Source organism: Lissotriton vulgaris, chromosome 9 (genome assembly GCF_964263255.1).
Source record: "Lissotriton vulgaris chromosome 9, aLisVul1.2, whole genome shotgun sequence".
NCBI lineage: Eukaryota > Metazoa > Chordata > Amphibia > Caudata > Salamandridae > Lissotriton > Lissotriton vulgaris.
In genome coordinates, this window is record NC_141697.1 from 249,129,088 (window position 1) to 249,156,229 (window position 27,142).

Consider the following 27,142-nt stretch of genomic DNA (forward strand, 5'->3'; position numbering starts at 1 on the left):
CTTTACACACTCCACCTGCCTCGAGGGCACACGGCACAGACTCCAGCCATGTGTTATGTTCACCTGCTAGAAACCACTTGGAAATAACCACAGTGTGTGATTTTCTGCCACATCATTTGACTAGTACCCTAACGGGCAACTCGTGCACTTAGATTTACGGCAGGCATCTTTATGCCCTCAATTTCCAGCAATACCCTATAAAAGTTTCAGAGGAAAATGCAGCTTTGGGATCCCAATTACTTCCTCTTTCCTTGACCAGTATACACAAATTAGCCAAGACCAAAGCTAGACTACCAATGAGTGTGAGCTGGCTCACCATATGCCAATATAGTTCATAGCAATTTTTCCAGGATACGATTCACAAACTTTTCAGAGGACTGCAGACCACAAAAAGTGTTGAATGGACTCGAATTATCAGCTCTTCACAAACAAACATTTTTAGTTCAGATTTTAATCCCATGGTCCATAAACATTGGGAGCGTTCTCATCTAGATCTCCATTCATTTTTTTCCCTAATTTCTTTTTTCACACGTCTGAAAAACTACTGAGCAGATTTAACCCTGTAAAATATGAGAAGGGAATGAACAAGCTTGGGATAGATATGTACTTTAATTTCGAATGAAAGTGTTTATAGGAATAAAAATGACAACGTTACATTTTGGGATTCCTTTATCCCCAACCGTGGCCACCCTTAAATAAAACTTCGAAGGATTGACAAAAATAAATAATTAATTTTTGGAATATTTTGTCTAGAACTGACAACGGAGAACAAAATTATTAGCAGATAAAAATGAATAATTTTCCAGGGAAATAAGTCACGTAGCCCCAAAAACACAGTGGTTTTAGCCACCAATTGGTCTTAACTACAGAGTTGCGAACAGTGACTCTTAACTTTCCATTGATAACACTAAGAAATTATGGATTGGACTACTATAATGTAACCCCATTTGATGAATTTGAACAAAATGTACCTAAAAAAAAACATTTGCCCACCCCAGGTTGAGCTTGGAAACATTCTTGCAGGCTGGTGAAGGGGTACAAAAGCTATAGGATGATAGTACGTCGCCAAAACTTGTGGTTTACTTTCAAATGTACATAAGAATTTTTTAAGAGCACAGTACTGAGTAGAATAAAAAAATAAAAAAACATTTGGCAAGAAAGGTGTTCTGTCACCCTGAAACCTTCTGTGCAATGGGTGAATATGTACAGTAGATTAGAAACATTCAAATTAGGAACATATCACTATACATATTCACAGTACGGCTTGTTGACCAGTTGACAGGCCAAAGGTTACATGACAAAAGTATAGATTGGCTGAGACACCTTTTTCTCATGACACCCGATTCAGATGGAGATTTAGATGCACATTTAAGTTTGGGAGAGCATCAGGGTGGTCAAAGTTATTAGGTTGCTTAACCTGTCTAAGGGGATGTGTACCTAAACCCCCTACAGTCATAGCCACCTAATGAGTGGGGTTCTGTGGATGGATGAAGTAAAAGAAGGGTATAGACAATGTTCATGCCATGTGCTGAGAACCCACTGGGTATAGCACTTGCTAATTTCTTATTAAATTGTTAGAAGTATTTGCACTCATTTTGTAACTTTAACATCTGGATCTAAGAGTTGAAAGAGGGTGTGATCTTTTCCAATTCTTTTACAAATTTGAAGTTTCTCAAAATTATCTTTTCACAAGGAATGACCTTTATCAAACTGCCTAAACCAACTTGGTATTTAGCAAACAGGTATTTTGTGTACATTATTGCAGTTGCATGGGGTAGTAGACCTTTCCAACTAGGATTAATATATCCACGGATATGGAAAGAAATTGCAGGTGCTTTATTTTCTATAGCTTTTTCTGGCATCAGAAATGGCATTACTGGTGACTCTGCATATCACATCACTATTAGAGTCCTGCACCCAGAGCCCAAACACAGGGTCACAAATAGCTCCCTGCACCAAAGCGTGCACTATAAAGTCCAGCGGGCTCTGGGGCTTGAAGGATTGCTTGCAGGGCATAGAAAGAGGAGAAGCCCTACATCAGCAGTACGCTGCACATGGCCAAAGATCTTGCCCTGCATGTTTTTTTTTGGGAGATGGGGGGTGGGGGGGAGCAATGGGACTGCACACACTACTGTGCCTAAGTCCACACCCTGATAATTTTCAGCGTAGGGTTTCGATACCTGCCTTAAGGATAAGGCACAACACAATATTATGTTTCCTTGCTTTGGTGAGTATATTCAGAGTATAATATAGTAATCACATTATTAGCCTTAAATAGTATATAACCGCTCTGGCACAAGACATGAATGGCAGGACATGTAAAGAGATTCATGGTATAGTTAATGAATGATGAACGCTAAATACCTCAACATTCACCTAAAGCTTTAGAAGGACATCAAGGCACATCTTTCTCAGCTATCAGGTTAAAATCATTGCAGGCCACTGGAATGATACCTATATAAACAAAGATTTGCGATCAATCAAAATTGGAATGTACTAATGTACACCCCGCAGCTACGTTTTGGTAGTCCATAAATACTTCCAGAGTCAGAGAGCATTTTAATTGTGTAATTGTTTTGATAACTGCTTTTATAAACCCATGGCAAACTGGCCTATTATGTATTAAGATTCATACTTCCATATTTCAAACAGGAAAACAATGTTGCAAAAAGTATTAAAAATACCTTCAATTCATGCTCTTTATTTGCCACTTGTATAAGACCAGCTTCAAGTAGCTCTTCAACAGTTTTCAATTTTTCATCTTTATCTTGTATACTAAAATTATAAATAGTAAAATCACTTAAATGATATTCCTAGTGTAAAAACCACACACTGCATTAATCAAAAACTGCAGTAAGTCACTGTATATGATCTTTCCCATCTCCAGCATAAGCTTAAAAACTGCTATAATAAGATTATGGCACTGTTACCTTCTCTCCATCTGTTCAATCAAATCTTGATTACCCTAAAAAATAATAAGACATAAATGTAGTAAAATACAGTACAAAACAAATATTACACAATACATTGTGATGCTTGTATTTTTTCTCTGCATCAACGGTTTGTCCTATACTTCCCCCAAATTTCTTTTATTGATTTTCAAATACATAGACAAAAACATACTGTAAGGAGGTCTTTTAAGGATTTCAATATCCCCATTTCCCCATCCTTTCTCAGAGAAAGGCTTAATTAATATCACACATAAGGGAAGGACAAATGAGTCTCATAGCAATAGATGAGGGGTAGCAACGATGGGGTTTGACCTATACTTGAACCTACATCACTTGAAGGTGGTATGTTCCATATAGAATGTTTATGGTTGAAGAGAAGCTGTGATGGCGGTTGCGGAGTTGACTCAATCTGCTCTGCTGTGGCTGGAGTTTTTCTATTACATTAAATAATCTTCCTAATTAAACCTAGTCTGAAGGACTTCTTTCTTCCTATAAGGATTTTACATTGGCAACGATTGGCATCTGGACCTGCCTGTGCATGGAGAAACATCAACACTGCTACTGAATTTTTCAGAATTCTTCCGGATTTACTAAGAGCCCAAATTTTCAGATACTACTTACACTGTGTGCATAACCAAGGTAATGTTGCTCTTGTATGCTTTTGTTACTAATTAAGAACTGTAATTCTCACCATCCTTGACCCAAGGATCTATGATTTACTCTTGTTGGAATTTGGAAGCCCAGGAATATGGCCTTCACCAATTATCTTTAATCACAGATTTCTTGCCTCCTATCTCTGGGTTTGTGTTTACTATAGCCAGTACCTATTATTCTGGCTTGAGCATTTCCCCAGTCTCCTGCATGTGTGTTCAACAGTATATAAATATGTGGATTTAAGCATTGATTTGAGCTCCACCTCCCTTCTCTGCTTGAGCATGCTACTTTTAAGGACACTCGTGAGCACAACACGTCTCACACTCCATGGCTGGACCCAATCATTTTGCAGGTGAGTAGCACAGTAACTTGGAAGAAACAAGTTACTCAAAACAACTAGTAAGGGGAAATTGATGCCATCGTATTTCAAAGTCAAATCCTCCACTGCTTATGAATTTTATGTAGACCAGATAGCACCAGAGTTAAAAAGAAGTTTTTATATAAAATGTTGACTTCGAGACTCTACAGGTTTTATCTCATGTATAAAAATGGTCCATCACTACAACCCGTTTGAAATACTGCAACTGTGAACTAGGTAGGCGATAAACAATAATTCATTTTATGCTGCTCTGTTTCAAATCTCCGTCACCCAGGAAACAGATTCTATGCTATATTTTGGACATTTAAAAAACAATCCAATTAAGTGGCTTTGAACCTGTGCCTAAGGAGTGACCTACAAATTGTATTTCTTCTGGTTGCATCTTATATTTTGTCTGCCTGAAAACTAACGAGATACAAGTTTTAAAGCTTTTATTTACTTCCAGGAATGTACTTGGTGGTTAAACAATTGCTTAATTGTTTGGATTGTTTTCATATATTTGTTAGCGGCTTATAAGCTGAAACAAATAAATTGATTGATTAAAACAGCGTACTTATCTAAACCTGCGGTTCTCCTGCATTAGTATCTTTCAAGAATGCATTCATGCTTGAATCCCTGCTCCCCACTGTCTAGCCAGGAGGTCCATAGTCAAACCCCATGAGATTGTATACCAATCTACATCATTTTGGGTACCCCATCACATGGGGTTTGACTTTACGGTCTAGTGCTTTTGATTTTCACTGCTAATTCTAATTACCTTAGGACTCCTGCCTTGACAACGGCGAAGATTCAAGCATGTGAATCCATGGAAGATTCAATACTGGAGAACATTTTAGTAGCAGTAAGGCCTAATTGCCTTTGAAATATGCTAAAATAATTCTTTAGTAACCCCTTCAACTCTTTATAAATGAGCCAAAGTTCAACCAGTGAGATGATGCACACTGATCTCCACTCCCCCATGAGGTTCCCATGCCTTAGAATTTCAAAGTAAAAGTGTGCAAGGATAACTTAGCAGCCTTGGACTGGGTAGGATGGATAGTTGCATGATTATATATGAAACATAACGCTGGGAAACTGCAGCTAAGAGTAAGTAACTTGTGTTTTCTCCAGCACTGGGTATTTCATAGATTCACATGCTTGGCTCAGAATAGCCAGCAGTGTTCAATGTTCAGTATGCATATCAAGAGCAAAATTATGGAACACTGACATTAAGAACATTGATTGAACTTAACAGAAGTTGGAAGCAGGAAGAGGTTTACCTTAGTAAAACAGATTACGGAGGACCACCTGGCCCACAGCTGAATCTCTAGCTGCTTTCTTGTCTAGGAGGTGAGGTTTCACAAATGTGTGATGACTAGCTCATGTTGTGACTCTACTGATATCAGCTAGTGGAACTCCAGCATCCAAAGTGTTTAGAATGCACTTCTGGTGTAATGAGCTGAAAATAGATGACTTCAGTTAGAATTGCATAGCCAAGGCTATCCACCTTGCTACTCTCTGCTCAAAATTACACTGCCTTTTCTGTAAGAGGCCAAAGGCCACAAACAATTAGTCCAACCTCTTGAATGTCTTGGTTTGGTCAATATGCCATTTTAAACATTGTCAAATGTCCAAAAAATGAAGAGTTCTCTGAACCACTGTCAAAACATTTCGGAAGAAAGACTTAAGAACGCCAGATTCATTTAGATGAAGTCAGTTGTTACCTTTGGGATGTATTTTTGATTTGTTCATAGAATTATCCTCCTGTTTTGGAATCACAAAAATGGCTCATTAATAGTGAATGCTTGCACTTCCTTTACTTTCCTGGCTATTGTCAAGAACAATAAGGAAATGGTATCAATGCTGCGTATTTGAGGACCTGTTCTAACAGAACATTTTCCTCCATATTTGGCCAGCGGCAACATGTTCGGGAATACTTGATGGAACTCTGAAGTTAGAGGGTGCAAACCTTTGGATCGGCATCAAATGCGGTACTTCTCCCACTTGGTAACCGTTTACAACTTAGGGGGCTCTGGCTTGATGTAGAATCTCACAGCAGTCTGAAAGGGTATCTATATTGGGGAATTCCATGTATTTAGGATTCACATTGCTAATTTGAGCGATCCCGGACTGTGATTAATAATATGGCCATACTCCTTGCAGAGAAGATCCTGATGGCTGCCAAGGCGAATGCTAGAATCTTCCTGTGGATGGAGAAGATTGGTGAGCAAATACTGGCAAGAGCATTCCGTGCCACGGGAATCATTTAGCACTGTTGACAAATAGGTTTAGTCAATGACATTGAGAGCTCCTCTCCTATCAACTTCACTTGAGAAATAACAGCATATCTTATTCTGATGTGTTGCAAACAAATCCAATGCTAGCTGCCCCAACTGACGAAAGATTCTTATTACCAGATGTTGGCTCAGCTCCCATTTGGGAGGTAAGTCTTCAGTCCTGCTGAATTCATCCACTCATGGATTGTTGCCTTCTGCCAAATATTTTTCTGGTGGAGAAAGTAATGAATGATGGCTTAATTTCAAAGATGTTGAGGCTCTTCTTACAAAGCTGGGGGCTCGCCCTGTCAGTGTTAGCATGTAAAACATAGCAGTGTATTATCTGTACTGATCAGCACTGACGAGTTGCCCAACATTGGACAGAAAGATTAAAAACTTCGTCGGACAGCTTTGAGATGAAGAACATTTAAGTGAAGTTGTCTATCTGTCTCCAACCAATGACCTTTGGCTGGTTTCCAGTTTTGGTAGGCGAGCTCCCCAACCATCTAAAGTAGTAGAAGTTTGTTGATAAAATGAGTTGGCTCTGACTGGAAGGATAAGTCCACCATCATGTTGGAAGGTAACTTGCAGCACTGCCTTGAGTCTGGCCATGATTAGAATTTGATCCTCAAAAGATTCTGACACCAGAAGCCACTGGGCCTCCAGTCCTTCATGCTTTAGCCTATAGTGAGCAATCAACGGAATGCCTGAAAACAATCTCAGGAAGGGATTTTAAAGTGTAAACAATACTTGTCTTCAGTTTTGAATCCAAAACACCAAGGATTGTAACTTCAGAATCCTTTCCTTTGAAAGGAGAACTTAACCTACAGCTATTTCTAAAATACCTCCTAAGAATTGAATGCATTAGGATGTCGTCATTTGAGAGTTGGTTATGTTGGGCGTGAGGCCAACAGCTTGGAATAGATTCAGAAAGGCTTTTGTAGCTGACTTAGTAACCTGTAAAAGACTTGCCTTTTATTAGCCAGTTGTCCAAGTAAGAGAAGAATTGGTGCCATATTCGCCAGATTAACGCCGCTGCAGTGACCGTACAACTTTGAATAAAAACCTTGATGCCACTTTGAGACTGATGGTAGCACTTAGAACTGACAGCGGCACATAAATTCTAAAATGCACACAGGTATTTGTGGTGCTTGTGGTATATCAGATTATAATATGCATCCTGCAGATCTACAGATGTATTTGCCCACTTGCCGAAGGTCCAAAATGTAACACCATTCTCCAAAAAGTTCAGACTAAGAAAAAATCTGGAGGAAAAACAAACGTATTTCACTAGGATTTTGGGACATGCTTCAACTCCCCCTTAGTCATCATGAAGAGAATCTCTTCTTGCAAGGACCACAGATGTTTTGGGAAGTCTTCAGGGGTGGGGTAGTTGGATTTTTTTTTTTTTTTTTAGAAATAACTGAGGGTATGTTCATAATGGACCAGCCTCCAAACAAAAATGTCCAAGGTAATTTCTGCCCATCGCTCCACAATGTCAAGGGTGTTGATGTATGGACACTAGCAGCGACAGTGCTCTGGAAGCTCTGTGCATTGCAAGGTAGTATTCCATGAGCAGTGCGGTGTATCTACATCACTAATGAGTCTGCAAAGGTTAACCTATCAGGCATGCAGGAGTATTATCATGAGCTTTAAGTTTTGTTTTGTGATCAGACAAATCACTATGATAGGGCACCATGGCAGTATCTTCAATCGTTACTGTCAAATCTTTACTACTATAATAAAGGAAGAACTTTCAGCCTTTGAGGCGGGTAAACTCGGGAACCACAGCGCCAATCCACACACCCGATACACCGTTGGAATCGTCAGGGTGTGTAGATGGTTATAGGCTATATAAATTTAAAATAAAAATGTTATTTAAAAAATTTACAGTAAAAAAAAAGTAGTCCCTCCGAAGTAGCGCCGGCCGCGACGTGCGTGCTCACGTCAGGAGCGCGGGGAGGAGCGGCGTCCAGGAGCGGCGGACATGGCGCGGCGGAGGAGCGGTGACGTGAGGAGCAGCGGACAGGCCAGCGGCGGTGCGAGCAGCGGACAGGCTGGAGGAGCGGCGGCTGAGGTAAGGGTGCAGCGGGCATGGCGCGGGGGAGGAGCGGTGACGTGAGGAGCAGCGAACAGGCCAGCGGCGGTGCAAGCAGCTGACAGGCGGGAGGAGTGGCAGTTGAGGTAAGGGGACCCATGTCAGGGCAGGCGGGGGACGGGCTGGGCGGGGGCCCGGGCTGCAGGAGAAAAGAGAATGATCCTGTGTTTTTATGGTGAAACAGCAATCATTAACACACCTCTAGGCCAAAAAGATTATCTATGATGTAAGCATTCCAAGCCAATGTACACTCTGTAGAACGGATTGGTCAGCTGTACATCTCTGCCAAGAAGAACAGACATATTTAAAGCAGTATATCAGCAGCGGACAGGCGGGAGGAGCGGCGGCTGAGGTAAGGGGACCCATGTCGGGGCAGGCGGGGGTCGGGCCGGCAGGGGCCGGGCGGGGGCCCGGGCTGCTGGACAATGTCGGGGCGGGCGGGGGTCAGGGAAGCCTGTTGCTCCCGGACAAGGTCGGGACGGCCTGCTAGTAAAGTCTATAAAGGTAATCACATTTATTGAACTTGCTTGGAGGACTTCTGAAATTATGCAAAAATCAGACAGTCTCTGTAACTTGCAACTGATATCTATTGGAGGCTCTATCCATCAGCCAGTGGAAACCACCAATGTCATTTGGCAGGGAATATGCAGGCGTAATCATCTCACACATCAGACTGATCCGGAGTGTTTTCTTGTAGCTTTGATCATCATCCTGTGTGCAAGTATCCTGTGGAGGTGATACAACAAGGTGAAGGCATAGGAACTGTGTCTACTCGAGGTGCTGGTAGGGATTGTGGCATAGGTGTGGCACATGGTCTTGGTCACATAGAAAGAGGTTGTGGTGTCAGACATCATCTGATGCAACTCACTGATTACATTTGTCAGCAGACTCATAAAAGGTTGGCTGCATATTATGGCTCTCCATAATAGTCGTCATATGAAAGGTCATAGTTAGGGTGTCCATATTTCCACTGGAGTCATCATCGTCCTCATAATATTTTCAAGGTTGCTGTTCCTGAGGTGCTCTCTGCCCGTATTGTTTTTTTTATATCTGACATGGAGTTTAATAGGGCTAGTAGCTCCCCCAAATGAATCCGGCAACTTCCACTTCAGTGTCGAAACATTTCTCTACTGACAAGGTGAACTCTTACTCGCTGCTTCAGGGGCGTCAAAGGTGCAGTAGATGGTTTTACAGCTGGCTTGGCATACTTACCAGGTGCTGTCATGTACAAGACGTTAAGTAATGTGCCTGTCATTACAGTTGGTGCGGTCATGGGTCTAGAGGTTGAAGTCATCAACAGCGGTGTAGATGCGCTAGTTGTCAACTGAGGACCCAGCAATGGTTAAGCACCAACTATGAAAGCCATTGACCGCAGTCGTCGATAATGGCTTCTGAGTTCGAAGTGGACAGGAGGTTGAGCAGTCGATGGTGACGATGCCATGGTGTCATAGGTGCTGGTCGTTGGAGACTGTACACAGTGCCTTCGTTTAAGAGGCTTTGGAACTCTTTCTTCACAAGAGACTGCTTGTAAGACTTTCTGGAGGCTTCAGATCTCGTCCATTCAGCTGTCTACCTTCCGGTGTTGTTTCAAGGGTATCTATCTTAGGTATGGGGGAGCAGAGGAGAGTAGGGAGACTCCTCACATGGAGGCATCAGAGCAGTCGATCCTCACAATTGTTCACATCTTGCAATCTTTGTTCTGATGTCTATGGCAGATAGCACATGGAATCACTGCTAGATCATCAGCATAAATGGTTTTCTTGCCACAAGAAGCCCAGTATCTAATAGAGGCACTCTTGGATTTGGCCATTCTGACAGGAAAAAAAGAAAATTTAAGTAAATTGTCATTCAAGAACAGCAGGTTTGCAAGAGGAATTGTTCTAGGTCGAAATATACTGTATAAGTTAAGCAGAAGCTGAAAGATGTGACAAAATAAGTTTCTGAGCAGAGATTTAAACAGGGACTCACTTCCACCCACATTTTGGGATTCAAAATCAAGAGGTATGGTGGCCTCTGAGGAAGTGGAGATAAGTGTGCCCTCACCTCACAAGTTGAAATTTGGGTTGTTTATAACGCAAGTTATTTTAATGCATTTCTAAGCAAATTTGGCATTACTGTGGATTTAATGTTTCCATAGGTCTCCCAGCGAAACCATGGAGAATGATTTAAGTACACGAGTCTATAAAAGATGCAATGCTGGAGAAAATTAGCATTAAGATAACATTTGTTTCATGCTCTGCATACGAGAGTGTCAACTAAAAAGGAAACAGTAAACCCTAATTAGGAGCATTAAAGCCTATTTCAACCACATCTTAAGAATAGGGAGAAGAAACAAGTTCAGAGATAAACTACTTTTTATTATCGCAACTAAAAGTGTGATTAGACTAGACTTTTTGTTCATCTCACAATATAGGAGGGCGCTTATATAGCATTTTAGCAGGGAGCCATTTACACTAAAATACTGTGTAGGCCAAAAAAGCCCACACCACAATCTCCATGTCTCAATACAAATTAAGTAGAACTCCAAAATTATGGGAGAGTTTGAAACATTTCCTCCATCCATTAACAAAAACAGATTATTTTTATTAGGTCATCAAAATACTGAGGGGGTCATTAGGTTGACGGGCGGACTTTGTCCGCCCGCCATCCTATCGGATAACGGGACCGTCTGCCGTAAGGGCGGGGGTCCCGTGGGGGGAATTAGGATGCGCCTGCCACAGTGGCGGGCGCATCCTGAATTTTTAACATTGCGGCGGGCGGTGCTGAATGCACCGCCCGCCGCAATGTCAAAAATACATGTGGTGCATTTCAAAGCACAACGTGACAGGCACCGCGCGGTTGAAATGCAGGGGGGGTACCATAGGTACCCCCCATGTGCACCCCCGCCTCCCCGGAGTCCTTGAGTGCCTGCAACTGTCCCCCAAAGTGGACTCTGCATGCCTTTCGGAAAGGCATTGGAAAATGCCCATGGTAATATGGCTGGTGGTATCTGATAGACACCGCCACCATATTATCCCTTTTCTGCCCCGGTCGCAAGGCGACCAGGGCGGAAAACCAGCAGACGGAAAGACTGTGGCGGACAGTCTTTCCATCCGCCGCGGACCCCCAGCCATACTAATTTCGCGGGGGTCATTCCGGCAAGGATGGTGGGTGGATCGCCCCGCCAGGCCGGTGGTGGCTACCGCCAGCCTGGCGGGGTGATCCGCCCGCCATCCTAATGGGCCCCTAAGTTTGAAATCAGTGAAAATGAAAAAAGTATTAGGTTTGATCAAAAGGGACCAACTCCAGTTTTCCAAGAATGCCAATGTGACAAAAAATAAGCTATTAGATTAAACATCTGAAAATAAAGAGGACAGCAAAGATACTTGCTGATAAGTTACAAATTATTTCGACACAAAAAGGCTGTATATAAGCTTTTGAGAATGTACTTTTGTTCTGTACATGGAAAAGCATTGCCATACTGCCCTGCATTTTTTGACTAGGCTTTTGTTTTTCCTCCAGTGAACTACATAATCTTGCAAACCAACTGTTCCTATCGCCTTCCTGTTCATCAAAAGTGTTCTGACGACTTGCAGATACCCAAAGTGTACCCCATGGTGATCGAGGGTAGCAACATCTCCCTCAATCAAGGGAATATGGTTAGACTGATTTCCTGTTCAGAAGTGCAAACCTTATTACCTCTCCATCTAGTGAGACACCAACTGGTTCTTCCAGTGAAAAGTCAGTTTAGCCCTATTAATTGTGGTGTTATGCATTTACTAGGTGCGGGACATGTGGAAACTGATTGTGATTTTCATTTGTATTTTATTGATGAGCGAACGTTAAGATCTATTTGGACCCCATGAACATCCTGCAGAAGATGGTGGCTATTCTTTATGCAGGCTGGCCTGGTCCATGGTGGACATGCCAAACCGTATCTACAGTACATCTTCCCTGAAGGCTGACCCACTGGGTGGCCCTGCGAGTACCAACCAATATGATGGTACTGTTGAACCTTCATAGGCCTACTGCACCTCTTATAAATTCTGATCTCATAATAATCTTTGCTATCTATCGCCGTAAATAAAAAAGCGTAAAGTTATTATTGGCTAGTGGATCATTTCCGGATTTATTTACCGAGATAAATGTTCACAAAGAAAAAGCTATTTAGCTTTAATCACAGTTCACTATTCTGGGTACTGTCTCTAATATCAGGGGTATCCAACTTTTTCTGTATTAGGAGATACTCAATAAAGATCTTCCAGAGACACTAATAGTATAAGTGAAGTAATAGTGACCACATCGGACAAGATTACATTAGTGGACAACATTTGCAAGATTATTACCAGTGGTCCAGCTTGGTTGCCAGCAGCAATGTAAAAACAGCCTTTTAAATACGGAATGCCTCTAAATCGGTAATATATAACAACCACAGCTGCAATTCCTCTGGCACCTAGGTTATACCATTTGTAAAAAGTCTCCTAAACGTCACATGATTTATCACTCAAATATCAGCTTTAAACATTGTGAAAATGTAGCCTTTTGTCGCGAAATAGCGGAGTTCTAAAAATAAACACATTTGTTTCTCAAATAATACTCTCAATATAGGTATACCTTTATTAACAACCAAGGAAAAGCTTCTAAATTTAGTAGGATGGGTTGCACACAGGACAGCTACTTACAGGTATCTCGAGAGATACCATTAGCGAACAAGCTACTCAGAGAAGCTTGAATCCATAAACAACAAAACAGCTATGCAAAGGTGTGGGATCATGTAGTATACAGAACATGAATTTAAGAAGCAAAATATGTCTTTTTTGTAGTTTTAAAACATACAGCCAATAAGTAAAATCAGTAAAAGTACTTTTGACTGAAAACATACCTGTTTTTAGAATTTTTTAAACTGAAAAAATGTAGACTCTAGCACAGGCTGTAAGCTGAATGTAAAACTGGCACTACGCCTTTAAGATGTCCACAGACTGCACTGGCCCATCATCCTGCCCCGCTGAGTAAATTAGCAGTTTGTTTTTTCAACCCATTGAGAAGAATACCACATAACAAATATTTTCAGACTAGTTACAACTGAAAACTCAGATGAATATGGATTTCCCTCAACGACTTTTGATGTTCATTTGGAAGAGATACCATTTTTGAGAGGTAGCTGTGTTTTCTCAAGCATGACCTATGTGTGACGTACCATTAGGATTCCCACTCTTTTAAGAAGTTTAGATGGCAGACATAGAAAGATAAGCATAGTCATGTCCAACCACCTTTTCTGATCATCCTTCCCCATCAAACCTTAGAGAATACTCAAAGTATTTATTTGTCAATTATGGTGCCGTCTGCACAACTTTTGTTTCCACAAAACTATATGTAACCAGGTAGGTAGTTTAATTTCCTAACACGCTACAAAAAGCTAAATGAAATTTCCTGGCAAGAGTAGGGCTCATTTAATTGGAAAAAGGGAGCCACTTCTGCTTTGATAAAAATGCTCCATACTAAGGACATTTGTAAGGTGGCCACTTGGAATTCAGTTCATACATTTGCTAAGTACTACTCCACTGATTGGGATACCAAGACTAATACCTCCCTTTCCTGATAACCTCACTGCGGAACGTTTTCCCATTAATTTTTTTTTCTTTTCATTTTAACATTTTGGTTCCCACTTTCAGATTTATTTTCAGTTAGATACTAAGTATAATTAGTATACGTAGTACTGTTTATACTTTTAGCGCTTATACATAACACAGAGAATCCCATGACAGAAAAGGAAAAGCTAGATATCTTCAACTCCAGGTCTCAATTACGAGTGCTCTCTAAAACTATACAAATTTCACCTCCCTCCCATGGAATATTTCCTTACAAAACACAACTCGCCTGATGGACATACTATCATTCTGCAGTGCAAAATTTGCACTCTATTTAAATCTTTGGTTAGAGGCTGCATTTTTTCTTTTGTTTTTCAGTTTTGAAAACGGTGAAAACATTGCTCTTTTCAGTTAAGTATACTTAAGGACTGAGCAGCTACACTGGCTGTATTTTCTAAAACAAAAAAAAAAAGAACAGAAAATGTTGTCTTTTGTAGTCATGTTTTCTTTATTTCATTTTTTAACTAAGAAAAATAATTTAGTAGAAGGTGTTTTGGAGATTCACGCATGCAGAAATATTCCACTTCCAAAAGATACCAGCAAAAATGACAGGAACTGTGCTAGTTGGGCACTTAAGGGTATAGGTAAGAGACGCTAAAGATATATATATAGAGAGAGAGAGAGATCGATATATATAGATAGATAGATAGATAGATAGATAGATAGATAGATAGATAGATAGATATTCACTCCCAGGCTCCCTTTGACATAGGAACCACTCGGACACCTCTGGTGCTGCAGAAATATTGATTCAGCAAGGGAAAAGCGACGCGTTTCGGGGATTAGCCCTTGAAAACAATATACACCTCATGTGACTATCCAAGGCAACAGTGGCGGACATCTTAAAGTGTGCAACTTTGCATGGAGTATATACAAAATATAGGTACATATTCAGTGTCTTAGTCAAAGCCACATTGATCATTGCTGTCTAATCGATTGCACATAAGACACACGGTAAAACGTTCCGATACGATTATGTCAGAGTCATTTCATACATTTGACAAAATTACCAAACTGTTATTTGGATTCCTAGGTGATAGTATAAATCACGACACTTATTATCATGATAGTACCACGGGCTTAATAAAGCCCTAACCAGTCCTCATGAGCTGTCTCAATCGTGTAACTTTATTGAGACAAACGCTATTTTTTTTTCGTTGCACAACAGACCCTCACACATTAATATTTAAATAAATACATATGTAAACCACAGGATGTGCAAATTAGCAATCTGTGCAAAATCTGCAATTTAGGGTCATTAAATAAACCTGCTCAAGCTCACATCGGTTCTAAATTTGCCACTCATAGAAAAGACTTCTTTGGACCTCACATGTAATCTGCATAAATGCTGTTATCCGAAATTTCCCAAAAACACTTTACCTACACCAATTTAAAAAAAATTCTGAATTTGTTTATATGGAGGCCTATGAATACTGATTAAGTGATAAATATGTATGTACATAAAAAAGTGCTACCGTGATCCTAGGAAAAACCTACTGTGTGCTCCTAAAAAAGATTTTTTTGATATTTCATAAAATTTTATAAATTTATATACACACCAAATCTTTAAAATATACCCCATTTGTGCAAGTTCTAGCGGTTACTTTTTTTTTGACACATTGCCAAATATCATCATTGATTTTTCATATATGCTTTCAACCATATGATAGTAATCTCAAAACAATCCTTGTGTTTCGAATTTCATCACTCATATAAATATATCCGGCAAAAAATTACCTATAAGATTCCACAGTGTTCTAAAAAATTATGCTTTGCCCTTAACTTAAAGATATAGGTCAAATCACAACTAATTAAAACATGTGGTGTGCTTCTACTTGGAAAGAGGAGCGAAGTTAGGAGACAGTTTGACAACAGAAAGCTTTTTAAAAGCATCTTTTTTAATCAAGATCATGCCGGCAGAGTCGCGAAAATCTCCCTCACCAACAGCGAAATATTCACTGCATGCTCAGAATTAGGATGCAAGCAAAGAAACTATTTTTGTACCTTATAATCTTCCATTTTGTTTGAGAAACGAATTAGTTCATTTTGTAGCCGTTCTTCTAGTGCTCTTATTTTTTCATCTTTTTCGTGCATGCTGCAAATATCAAATAGACATTTCTCATATCACCAAACAGACATTGATCTATTCACAAATGTATACATTAGTTCTTGAAAACCTAGTGGATTCCACAAGAAAAGAATACTACCACGAAAAGGCATCGAAAACTTAAGAGCAATTACTAAACCCCGGTAAAAATATACCTTTGACTGCATACACGGGTACTCAGTACACAAATAACCATAGAGGAAGATTAGTATTTTAAAGTTTCAAAATGCTAAACCCTTGGTATTCTGCACAAACATACACTTCATTTACTTCACACACCCCGAGTAAATACATCAAGTTAAACACCTTCCTCAAAAATTCAACTTCTAATTTCACAGACTTGGTATGCGACATGCTCCCTCAAAGCGACAGCTTAAAACAGCCTATGTTAAATTTGTAAACTTTCCAAAAACATCTCAGATTAAAAAGGGAAGTTACAAGATTAGAACACTCCAAGAAGACCGATTTTTAAAACACAGAGCTTCCTTGGTGTACGCTTTTTTCTTTTTTTTTTGTAAACAATCTTCATTGAGTTTTAATAGTAAACTTCCTTATAAAATTAGCACCTGTTCCGAATCATGAGCATACATGTATAAATTATTACAATGCAAGTGTTACAGTTACCATTCTGCTACACAGTTGCAATCTCCGGACTCAAATATAAATTTTCGTAATTAGTCCAATCCGTATTGCATCTTCACTATAAATTTGTCTATTTTATAAAATAATTTTAACAGGTGATCCATATGCCAATCAAGTCCATAAAACAACCCTGAGTCCCCCCCACCCACCCCACAGTTAACTAACTAGGCAACACAGTTGGCATCTACTCTGGATCCTAGGGTAAGCATCTATTGCATTATTTATTGACAGGGCACATTTACACACATCAACTTAGTTCTTTTTTTCCCCTTCTAGTTCCTAGGTTTTTTCATTTTGTCTGTACATCTAACTTCTGTGGTATTTTGTGCCTTTACGTGATGGGGCAAAAGCAACAAAGGTGTTTAGTTTTCCTAAAAGATTTTGTTCTTTCAATGTAATAAAGTATCGCTCTTTTCACATCTAATGTGTGAAGAGCAAGTTCTGCCACAGAGTCTGGTTGAGGAAAAAACAAGGTTAACCCAACAGACTGGTTAAGATGGAAAGCAGAAAGGACTTTGGGTAAAAATGTTGGGTTAGTCTTAAGAACCACTTTATTATGGTGAATTAGTAAAAATGGTTCTTGTATGGTTAGTGCCTGGAGCTCACCAACTTTTCTAAGATATGTGATGGCTATAAGGAAGGCTACTTTCCAAGTCATTTACTGTATTTCGCAATTGTGCAAAGGCTCAAATGGTGGGCCCATGAGTCTTGTAAGGACTATATCAAGATTCCACACGGGAGAAGGTGGAAATCTAAGAGGAATGATTCTTTTGAGTTCTTCCATTAATGCTTTGATAGCGGGTACACGAAACAAAGACAAGTTTTGTCTGTTTTGTAGGTAAGCCGCTATAGCGGCAAGATGTAATCGTGTAGATGTATATGCTATGTTAGCACGTTGTAGGTGTAACAGATAGCAAATTATGTTTTGAAGCATCTAGCGTATGGATTTGTTTTTTAGTACAATACATTTTTTTAAAAATCCATTTTGCTGCATAGCATGCTCTTATGGTGGGGTGTCTAGCCTCCCTAATGACGTTCATGCAGTCTGCTGGGAGATTAAGGTAGCCAAACTCTATGATTTCAGGTGCCAGGTCGAAATTTTGAGTTGACTGGGAGGTCTTATCTCTCCATGGTTCTGAGTGAGAAGCTTGGGGGAGAGGTGTAAATTTTAAAGAGGAACTACTGATAGTTCCAACACGGTTGTGAACCACGTTTGTCGAGCCCATGTGGGAGCAACTAGGATCATTGTGAAGGAATGTTGCTTGAGCTTCCAAATCACTAATTGAATTAGCAGGAGAGGTGGAAAAGCGCAAACAAATTTCCCTGATCAATTCATCAATAGTGCATTGCCTTTGGACAATGAGTGTGGCTACCTGGATGCAAAGTTTGGGCATTTTGCGTTGATGTGTGTGGCAAACAGATCTATTTCTGGGTAGCCCCACATCTCAAAGAATGGGAGGAGTACTTGGGGATGTAGTTCCCATTCGTGGATCTGTTGTCCTTGACGGCTGAGCAGATCTGCAATCTGATTCTTTACTCCTGGGAGGTATTCTGCAAGGAGATATATCTTTTGAGGTATGGCTCATCTCCATATACTTTGAGCTAGGTGTGAACGCTGTAGAGTGCGACTCCCCCCGTCCCCCCCCCCCCCCCCAGTTTTTGTATGTAGTACATTGCTGTCATATTTTCTGTTAGGACTAGGACAGCTTTGCCTACTATATGTTGTTGAAAAACGTTTAATGCTAGACAAATTACTAGCAGCTCCATAAGGTTTATGTGGAGTTGTTTTGTTGCAGTGTCCACATGCCCTGAATGGTATGATTTTGCTCCCAGACCAGTGAGAGATGCGTCTGCTGTTAGCACTATCTGTGGAACCAGGTCGAGGAATGGCCACCCTTTAGAAAGGTTTTGTGAATTCCATCACTGCAGAGAGCGATTGGGTGCGGTCGTCTACCAACACCAGACCGGTTATCTGACCCTGAGCCTGGTTCCACTGACTTTCTAAGCATTCCTGTAGGTGACGCATCTGGAGTGTTGCGTAGGGAACAATTAGAATGCAAGAAGCCATCATTCCAATCAATTGCATGAACACTCGAGCTGGTAATGAGTGTTGAGGCTGAAATTGTGATAGCAGGTTTTGCATGTTGCGTGTCCTGACTGGGTTGGGGTATGCTAGAGCTTTGCAAGTGTCTATTGTGGCTCCTAGGTACACTTGCGTGTTGATTGGAGATGAGACTTGGTGAATCCCAAGTTGTGAAGCAGCTGAACTGTCTTGTGAGTGTGGTTTATGTGGTAGTGTTGTGACTTGGCTTTTATTAGCCAGTCGTCTAAGTAAGGGAAGATGGGAATATGTTGTCTTCTTAAATGAGCTGCGACTACTGCCAGACACTTGGTGAAGACTCTGGGTACTTTAGTATCCCCCAACGGAAGAACTTTGAATTGGTAATGTTGTCCGCTTACTACAAACCTGAGATATTTCCTGTGCGCCAGGTGAATGGGAATATGGCAGTAGGCGTCCTTTAAATCCAGAGTGGACAGAAAGTCTCCTTGTTGAAGCAATGGGAGCACCTGTTGTAGGGTGACCATGTTAAGTGGTCTGATTGAATATGGAGGTTTAGCTGTCTGAAGTCCAGTATGGGCCTGAGAGAGCCGTCCTTATTTGGAATCAAAAAGTATAGGGAGTACACTTCTGTCCCTTGATGACATAATGGTACTGGTTTTATCGCATGTTTTTCTAACAGAGGGAGAACCTCTTGTTTTAAAAGGGTGTTATGTTCTGGTGACATTGCACGTTCTCTTGGCAGGAAAGTTGGGGGAGTGCAGGTAAGTTCCAGGCAATAACCATACTGGATAATTTGTATTACCCACTTGTCGGAGGTGACTGAATTCCAGTCAGGTAGGAACTGTGAGCGACGTCCCCAGACAGGTGTGGGATGATCAGAGGGAGGTCCCTGTTTATTGGCAGGGGAAGTGCGGGTGGAGTTACCTTTGCCTCTTCCCTTATTATTTCCTCTGTAGCCTCCTTGAAAATAACCTCTGGTGGAGGTAGATTGGTTGATAATCTTATAAGAGGAAGAAGGATTATCTGATGACACTTTGAGCCACCCCTTTAAAAGAAGCGGCGAAAGGAGCCAGTTAGAAGGCATTTGCAAGGCCCCCATGGACTTAGCAGTATCGGTGTCTTTTTTTCCATTTTCTCTATTGAAGTATTGATCATTGGCCGGAAAAGATGTTCCTTATCAAAGGGCTGAAAAAGTATGGAGGATTGGACCTCCTGCTTGAATCGAGAGTCGAAGCCAGGCGTGCCTGTGAGGCAGTATGCTGGTATTGATGGCCCGTGATGCTGTGTCTGCTGCATCAAGTACACATTTTATGGAAGTGCTGATGATAAGCTTACCTTTCTGAATGAGGTCGTTAGCTTTGGCTTATACTCATCAGGCAAGTGTTGCATGAGTTTATTCAACTCATCATAGTGAGCCCTATCGTAGCGTGCTAACGGGACCAGAGCTTTGGCAAAACGCCAATGGTTAGCAGCCTGTGAAGCCACTAGTTTGCCTGAGGCATCAATAAGTTTCGACTCCTTATCAGGAGGAGGGGCGTCATCTGCAGTTTGAGAGTTAGCTCTATTGCGGGTGTTAGATACAACAAAAGAGTCAAAGGGCAACTGGCCTTTTAAATATGAATGGTCTGTAGGAGCGGACTTGTATTTTTTTATCCACTCTAGGTGTGAGTATTCTGGCTCTAACTGGGTCTTTGAATACCTCGTCTGTGTATTTAACAAGCCATTGAGCATTGGCAAAGTATTAGTAGACCTTTGTGAGTGCGTAAATGTCTCCACAGGAAATTCTCTTCTAGAGGTTCTGTATGTAGCTCCAGCCCTATTGATAAGCTGTGCAAAAGCAATATTGTAATCAGGTGGGGAGGGTCTGGAGGGATACAGGTCAGACTCGTTATTTTGATCTGGATCCGGATTATAATCTTCTCAGGGGTTAGTGTCCTGTGGTATGTCTTGTGGTATTTCCTGATCTTCATACTCATCCCCATCCCCATAATCGTCATCCTGTGGGTCAGGTGAAAGTGGAGATGATAGTGAATTTGATGGTGTCATCAGTAAACTGGGATTAAGAGAAGGAGAGGGAGGTATGTAAGGAGGAGAAGGGTAAGTACCCATGTCCTTTTTCTTCAGGAGGGATAGGAGATTTCTCTGCGAGATCCAGCTTCCGTTTTTAAGGAAGAGTGGCCAGAAGGTGTCCAGTTTGAGGGTCAATACTAAGTCTTTTGTTTTGGATCCAAAATTGTCTTTTCAGATAGAGGTTCCTTGGAAGGAGTATTTTTCTCTTTAGGAGTAGATTTCGGCGTGGAAGATTTGGGCTGAGAGTCTTTATGCGGCAAATGTTTTGAATGAGAGTGCTTAGTTTCATCCTGCTGAGGGTGTAAAGCTTTTGGAGTGGCATGTTACAGCTCTGAACTTTTCGGCGCAGAGGGTGTCGGCTCAGACGCTTTAGGTGTTGAGGATTTAGGCTCTGAGGATTTTTGGGACACTTTCGGGTCCAAAGTTTTTAACTTGGGAGGATTTAGGATGCGAAGCATTCGGTGCCAAAGGTGTCTTTGGTGCCGTAGGTGTAGGGGCTGGCACATGTTTGTTTTATGTTTTGGTGCCAAACGTGTTGGTTCGGCACCGGAATGGGGCCGGTTCTGGCTCGAGCCAGAAGACTTTACGTTTCATAGTCGGGCTGGAGGGCGGGGCATCTGAAACTTTTTCTCAGTGTCGACCAGAGGGTGATACCGGAGCCTTAGATTTTGGTTGCGTGGGCACATGGGGATCTGTACTCACTGCACGTTGGCCCGGAGTGACGTTCAGGTCTTCCTCCATGTCGGTGTGGGCTTCGGACACGGAGACCGGGTCTTCTTCCTCTGCTTCTGCGGCTGGATGTTGGTCTAGATCTTCGCCGAAGATGTCCGGTACGGAGACGCTGCCGCATTGCATCTCATGGCGTCGAGCCTGACAATCACGAAGGGTCTTCTTCAATCGGAATGATCGACACGCTTCGCAGTCCTTCTCGTTGTGTTCCGGGGATAAGCAGAGATTGCAAACCTCGTGCAAGTCTGTGCGCGGAAACTTAGCACAACACCCAGGACATAGCTTGAATGGAGTCCGTTCCATCGACTGCTGGCGTGGTCGGCACGGGTAGGACAGACGGCCCGCCTCAAAGTTCCCGATCTAAGGTTTTCACAATTTATACGATGCGCGTTGAATGGGAAACCAGGATCGAAAGACAATACCGTCGAGGGCAGATGATTACGCCTTGAAGGGGTTCGAAAACGATACCGAACCAGAGAGCAGAAATACACATCTGAAACCGATGGCGGAAAAAAACTATCTAAGGATGGAGTTGATGCCCATGCGCACTATCACCGAAAGGAGGAGTCACCTACCTCGTGCCTCAAACACATAGCTCTGCCATCTTAGAAAAGCTACCTCAATTCAATCTTGTACACAGCCCAGACCAGAACCGTTCAAAATGGAACCTCTGTATAACTCTGGCTCATGTAAACACATACGTACTGCATAAAAATAAATGCACATGCTCTGCACTCAGGATCTCAGCACTAGGATGCCTGGTTTACTGTAAACTGATGAATGGGCTGGTAGGCTCACATTCACACAACGCTGGTAAAAAGAAGCCTAGTCACTAAAATGACTACTTTTCACAGTATGCTAACATTACAATGCACACACATGAAACCTATGACATGGACAGTAGTCCTTTTATCACTATGAGGGCTCGCCTTGTCTGCCCCTCCAGGTTTAGAACACAGTAACTAATTTTTGGAACCACTGGTTGCTCGTGTGAGGAGTCTACTTAACCTTTGGGTAACCAGCGCTCATTTTCTTCATAAGACAGAAGTTGACAACACATGTATCGGTCTCATCACCTGGGTTTAGCTTTAACATAGGAAGCAGACCCTCAAATGGGAAAAAAGTACACACTTGCAATAGGGTTTTCAGAACAAATGGTTACAGCAACTGAACAGGACTAGTGCTTTTCTGAATGCAGCCTGTGGGAAAGAGGGTGCCTCAGTCTATATTCCTCCGAGTCTCCTTATATAGTTGGCTAAAAGGATACTTTATAGACTGGCATTCAGAAAAACATTTGTTTCTGCCCTGGCTATAGAATGCCCCCGGCATATAATGTAGCTTATATAGTAATTATATATTTTACCTTCTTTGCATCTGTTCAAAAGCATGTGCAGCAGCAGCCTGCATAATGAAAAAAGAAAAGACAAAAAAAATTCATTGAAATAGCACACACCATGCCCGAGCAATGTACCTGGTAGAAAATGAAAATATTCTTAGTTAACTCTATCCCTTGCTCTAGTCCAATAATCTAGATAGGGACATTCAGCAAAACATATGTGCAATATAGCTAACTGTAATATCATGGTGGAATAGGAAGAAACATGGAGGGAGGCCGATGAGATGTTCCTGAAAAGTGAATGGAGATCTGAAAGCAGCATGAGCGAGGGTGACCCTGGCTGTGTCATTCTATAAGCTAAATCACTGTGCTAAAAACAGGAAAATGGCTTGGAAATGGCTCCTGTAACTGACTGTAAAGTAGATAAAAAATTCTAGGTACCAGAAGGCATAACTGCTAACATGAATAATTCAATGTCAGTAGTCTTTTCACTGCATCAGGCATGCAACTACCAATCACATTGTGATTACTGTAAGACAGACATTGCCTTACTAAGCACGTTTGCTTTTGATCAATAAACCCATATGTATTTGCATGGATTACTCATGAACGGCAGGTTATATAAAAAAACAAGCACCATGCCAGGAGAAACTGGACAGAACTACATAGGAGTATGCATTCATGTTTATTCTTTTAGTATCTCTTCATTGGTTTCAAACGAGACTGGAACTCAAAATTAAAAAAAGCACAATTGCTCACTTCCACTTGCACTGCATCTCTTTTCTTGAAAATACTGGTCTATAGAATATGCAGGGTTGTTTAATAATCCATTATATGTTCTGGTTATCCAAAGGATGATCTCAGTTGTCACAGGCCGAAAGCATTCTATTAACTAAACTCAATGTAAACGTTTCACACTGGTTCTTCATTACATGTGTTCCAGTAGTTTACTACAGTCTCCTTCAGCTACTGTCCATTAGGCCATAAAACATATCTGTCCCTGTGCATGGCAGTTGTTTAGATTAACATATCACTGAAAAATCTAATTGTACAAACAAGAATTCAAGAACATAGACGGACCATTCTAAATAAGGACACCAAATATCCCTTGGCTGAGCACTTTTTAAAAAAACACCCTGGTAATCAATTTTGGTTCTATGGTATTAAACATATGAAAGCCAGAGGCGGGAACAGGGAGCTTATCCAAAGGCAAAACGAAGCAAGGTGGATTTGTAAATTGCGGGCGATTACACATGGCCACAATACAGATACTGAGATGCATTAGTTTCTGAAATAATACAGAGGTGCTAATTGCTCTGGGTGACTATTGTATCATGATAATTATGATATTTTATAGCCGGCTGGTTTGATCTGGTAAATTGTGTGCTCAAACTTTGGATTTCTTTCCCGCCAGTACTTATGGAATTATTATATGCATTTTTTCATCTTCTTTCGTTTCCCTAAGTATGTACCACAAGGCGGCTTTATTGAAATTACTCCCTCGAAAATACATTTGGTATTTTGTTACTCTTCGAATAACTGTCTTTCCATCTATAACTTGCAGTGATATTTATATGTTAATATGGCACTTCTCTGATCATCGTCCTACCTCTTCTTTTTATCTATGATTTTTTGGCATGTGTCTAAACATCGCTTAGGAACCAAGCGCCTATGAGGGGCTTAAGGTTTGGGCTTTAGGTTTCCTTTTGGTTACATGGCGAACTTATCTCAGCACTATATGCTGTTTTCATCGTTTTTGTTTACCTGATAGTGGAGTTTATTCATATTTGGAATATAGCGCCATGATCATATCGTTAAACGATTACGCTCTGCCAAATGCTGGTGATATTGGTACTAAAATACTTTTATTCTTTGTTTTATTTAGTTTTTGTTTTTTTGTTATTGCACAATTGGCATCATTGTATTAATCGTTTTTTTGTAAAACGAGTATGTGTTATACTAACTAGACAGTGTCCTTTCAATAGATTTCCCTTTGATATCCGTGATATTTAGCTATGTATTTTGGCTCTTCTTTGTCTAACCTGGATGTTTATTCCAACATCTAGGTCCACTTCCTGCTTTGTACCAACTCAATAGGGTGTAGGTCTAGCATTTATGTGACGCTTTCTGATACTTTCAATATTCGCGATATTTAGCCAAATATTCTGGCTCTTCCTTTTTTTTGACCCGGATGTTTATCATTACATTCCGGTCCTCTTCCTGCTTTGTACTGACACGATAGGGTGAAGGTCTAGTTGTTATGTGATGCTTTGACGCCTACGTGCTTTCTGACCACGTCCTATGCGGACACTATTTGAATGAGAGTCTAAGATACCATTATTCTCGGCATTCCAACCACACGGATGGTGCGAACAGGTAAGGTTTTTGGGTTGTGGATGGTTATTTTAAAAGAATCTTCGTTATTGCGCTTTTTCCATTCGAGACTGCAGTACAATATGGGTTTGCTGTTATATGGGTTGGAGACGTACCTACAATGGTTCGTTGGTTAAGGCGGGGATTCCTGCAGACATCCGTTTGTGCTGCACTATGTAGGGGCCGCCGTAAACGATATGGCGGGCTCTCCTTTCCGAGGGGGGGGGCTCTTGAAATAATCGAAACGTGTAGGCTACGTTATTTAAGGAATATGCTACTAACCAGTATGCATCTGTTCTTGGCATGTAGGGCTGCTGACATTCATATCTGTGCATAGATTGCCGCCTAGTTTTGGGCCCGGATGATTGCACATTGTTGTCCTGGAAGAGTCTAAGTATCACAAGATAGGTGGCTCCTCCCCTGGACTACAGTGCGCATGGGCATCCTCTCCGTCCTCAGATTGTTTTTCGCCAGTGTGGTAGAGATGGAGTGTGGTACAGTAAGAGATGTTCATGCAAGAAAGTAAGAGTAAGAATGAATGCTACAGCTGCGACAGGCACCAGGGAGGAGGGTGGGCGATATGAATGTCAGCAGCCCTACATGCCAAGAACAGATGCATACTGGTAAGTAGCATATTCCGTTCGAGGCATGTGGGCTGCTGAATTCATATCTATGCATAGAATGTATAGCAGTCTCTCCCCTAGCGGTGGCTCCCTTTGCCAGCTGCAGCAGTCTGAAACAGAGTTTTTAGAACAGCCTGTCCTACAGCAGCTTACTGTTTGGAATGTACATCTACACAATAGTGTTTTGTGAAAGTATGTATGGTAGTCCATGTGGCTCCTTTACATAACTTCCTCTAGAGGAATGTTTCCTAGGAAAGCCATGGATGCCCCTAGTTTGCGTGTGGAATGCGCTCTTGGGGGAACTGTTAAAGTGTGTTTTGCTTTAAGATAACATATTTGAATGCACTTAGTTATCCATCTGGCTAACCCAGATTTTGAAATGGGGTTGCCTTTGTGTTGTGGTGAAAAGGCAACAAACAACTGTTTAGTTTTCCTAAAATCCTTGGTTCGATCAATGTAGTATAGAAGAGCTCTTTTAACATCTAGTGTGTGTAGAGCCCTTTCAGGTACTGACTGTGGATTTGGAAAGAACACTGACAGTTCTATTGTCTGATGGATATGAAAATGGGATACCACTTTTGGCATAAATTTAGTATTTGTTTTAAGAACTACCCTATTTGCATGTATTTGGATGAATGGCTCTTGCATAGTTAGGGCTTGCAGCTCGCTAACTCTTCTAAGCGAAGTAATTGCTACAAGAAAAGCTACCTTCCATGTTAGGAACTGTAATTCACATGAATGCAACGGTTCAAATGGTGGTCCCATTAGTCTGGTTAAAACAACGTTTAGGTTCCAGACAGGTGAAGGTGGGTGTTTTGGGGGTGATTTTTCGTTCGAATCCCTCCGTGAATGCTTTAATTGCAGGCACTTTAAACAGCGAAAGATGCTGTCTGTTCTGAAGATAAGCTGTAATGGCAGCTAAGTGTATTCTTATAGACTAATAAGCTAAATTGCAATGATGTAGGTGCAAAAGGTAGCAAATGATATTTTGCGTTGAAGCATCTAGTGGGTTTATGTCATTGTTATTACAGTAAATGACAAAACGCTTCCACTTTGCTGCGTAACAAGCTCTGGTAGTAGGTCTTTTTGCATCCTTTATAATGTTCATACAGTCAGGAGGTAAGTTTAGGTACCCAAACTCTAAGATTTCAGGAGCCAGATTGCAAGGTTCAGTTGTTGCAGATCTGGGTGCTGTATGTCTCCATGGCTCTGAGTGAGAAGAGTGGGTGTTAGCGC

At 41.2% G+C, this 27,142-nt stretch overlaps 1 protein-coding gene across 16 annotated transcripts in view; it reads right to left on the minus strand.

Moving 5' to 3' along the window:
- KTN1 (kinectin 1) overlaps positions 1-27,142 on the minus strand; it is a 467,921-nt gene that overhangs the window by 208,392 nt on the left and 232,387 nt on the right. For all 16 annotated transcript variants that reach the window (XM_086937462.1, XM_086937458.1, XM_086937457.1 and 13 more), the window contains exons 16-19: positions 22,938-22,975; positions 15,969-16,059; positions 2,931-2,965; positions 2,685-2,775 (exon numbers count right to left, since the gene is read on the minus strand). In XM_086937462.1, the coding sequence (XP_086793588.1) occupies positions 2,685-2,775; positions 2,931-2,965; positions 15,969-16,059; positions 22,938-22,975 (255 nt within the window). The remainder of the gene's footprint in view (positions 1-2,684; positions 2,776-2,930; positions 2,966-15,968; positions 16,060-22,937; positions 22,976-27,142) is intronic.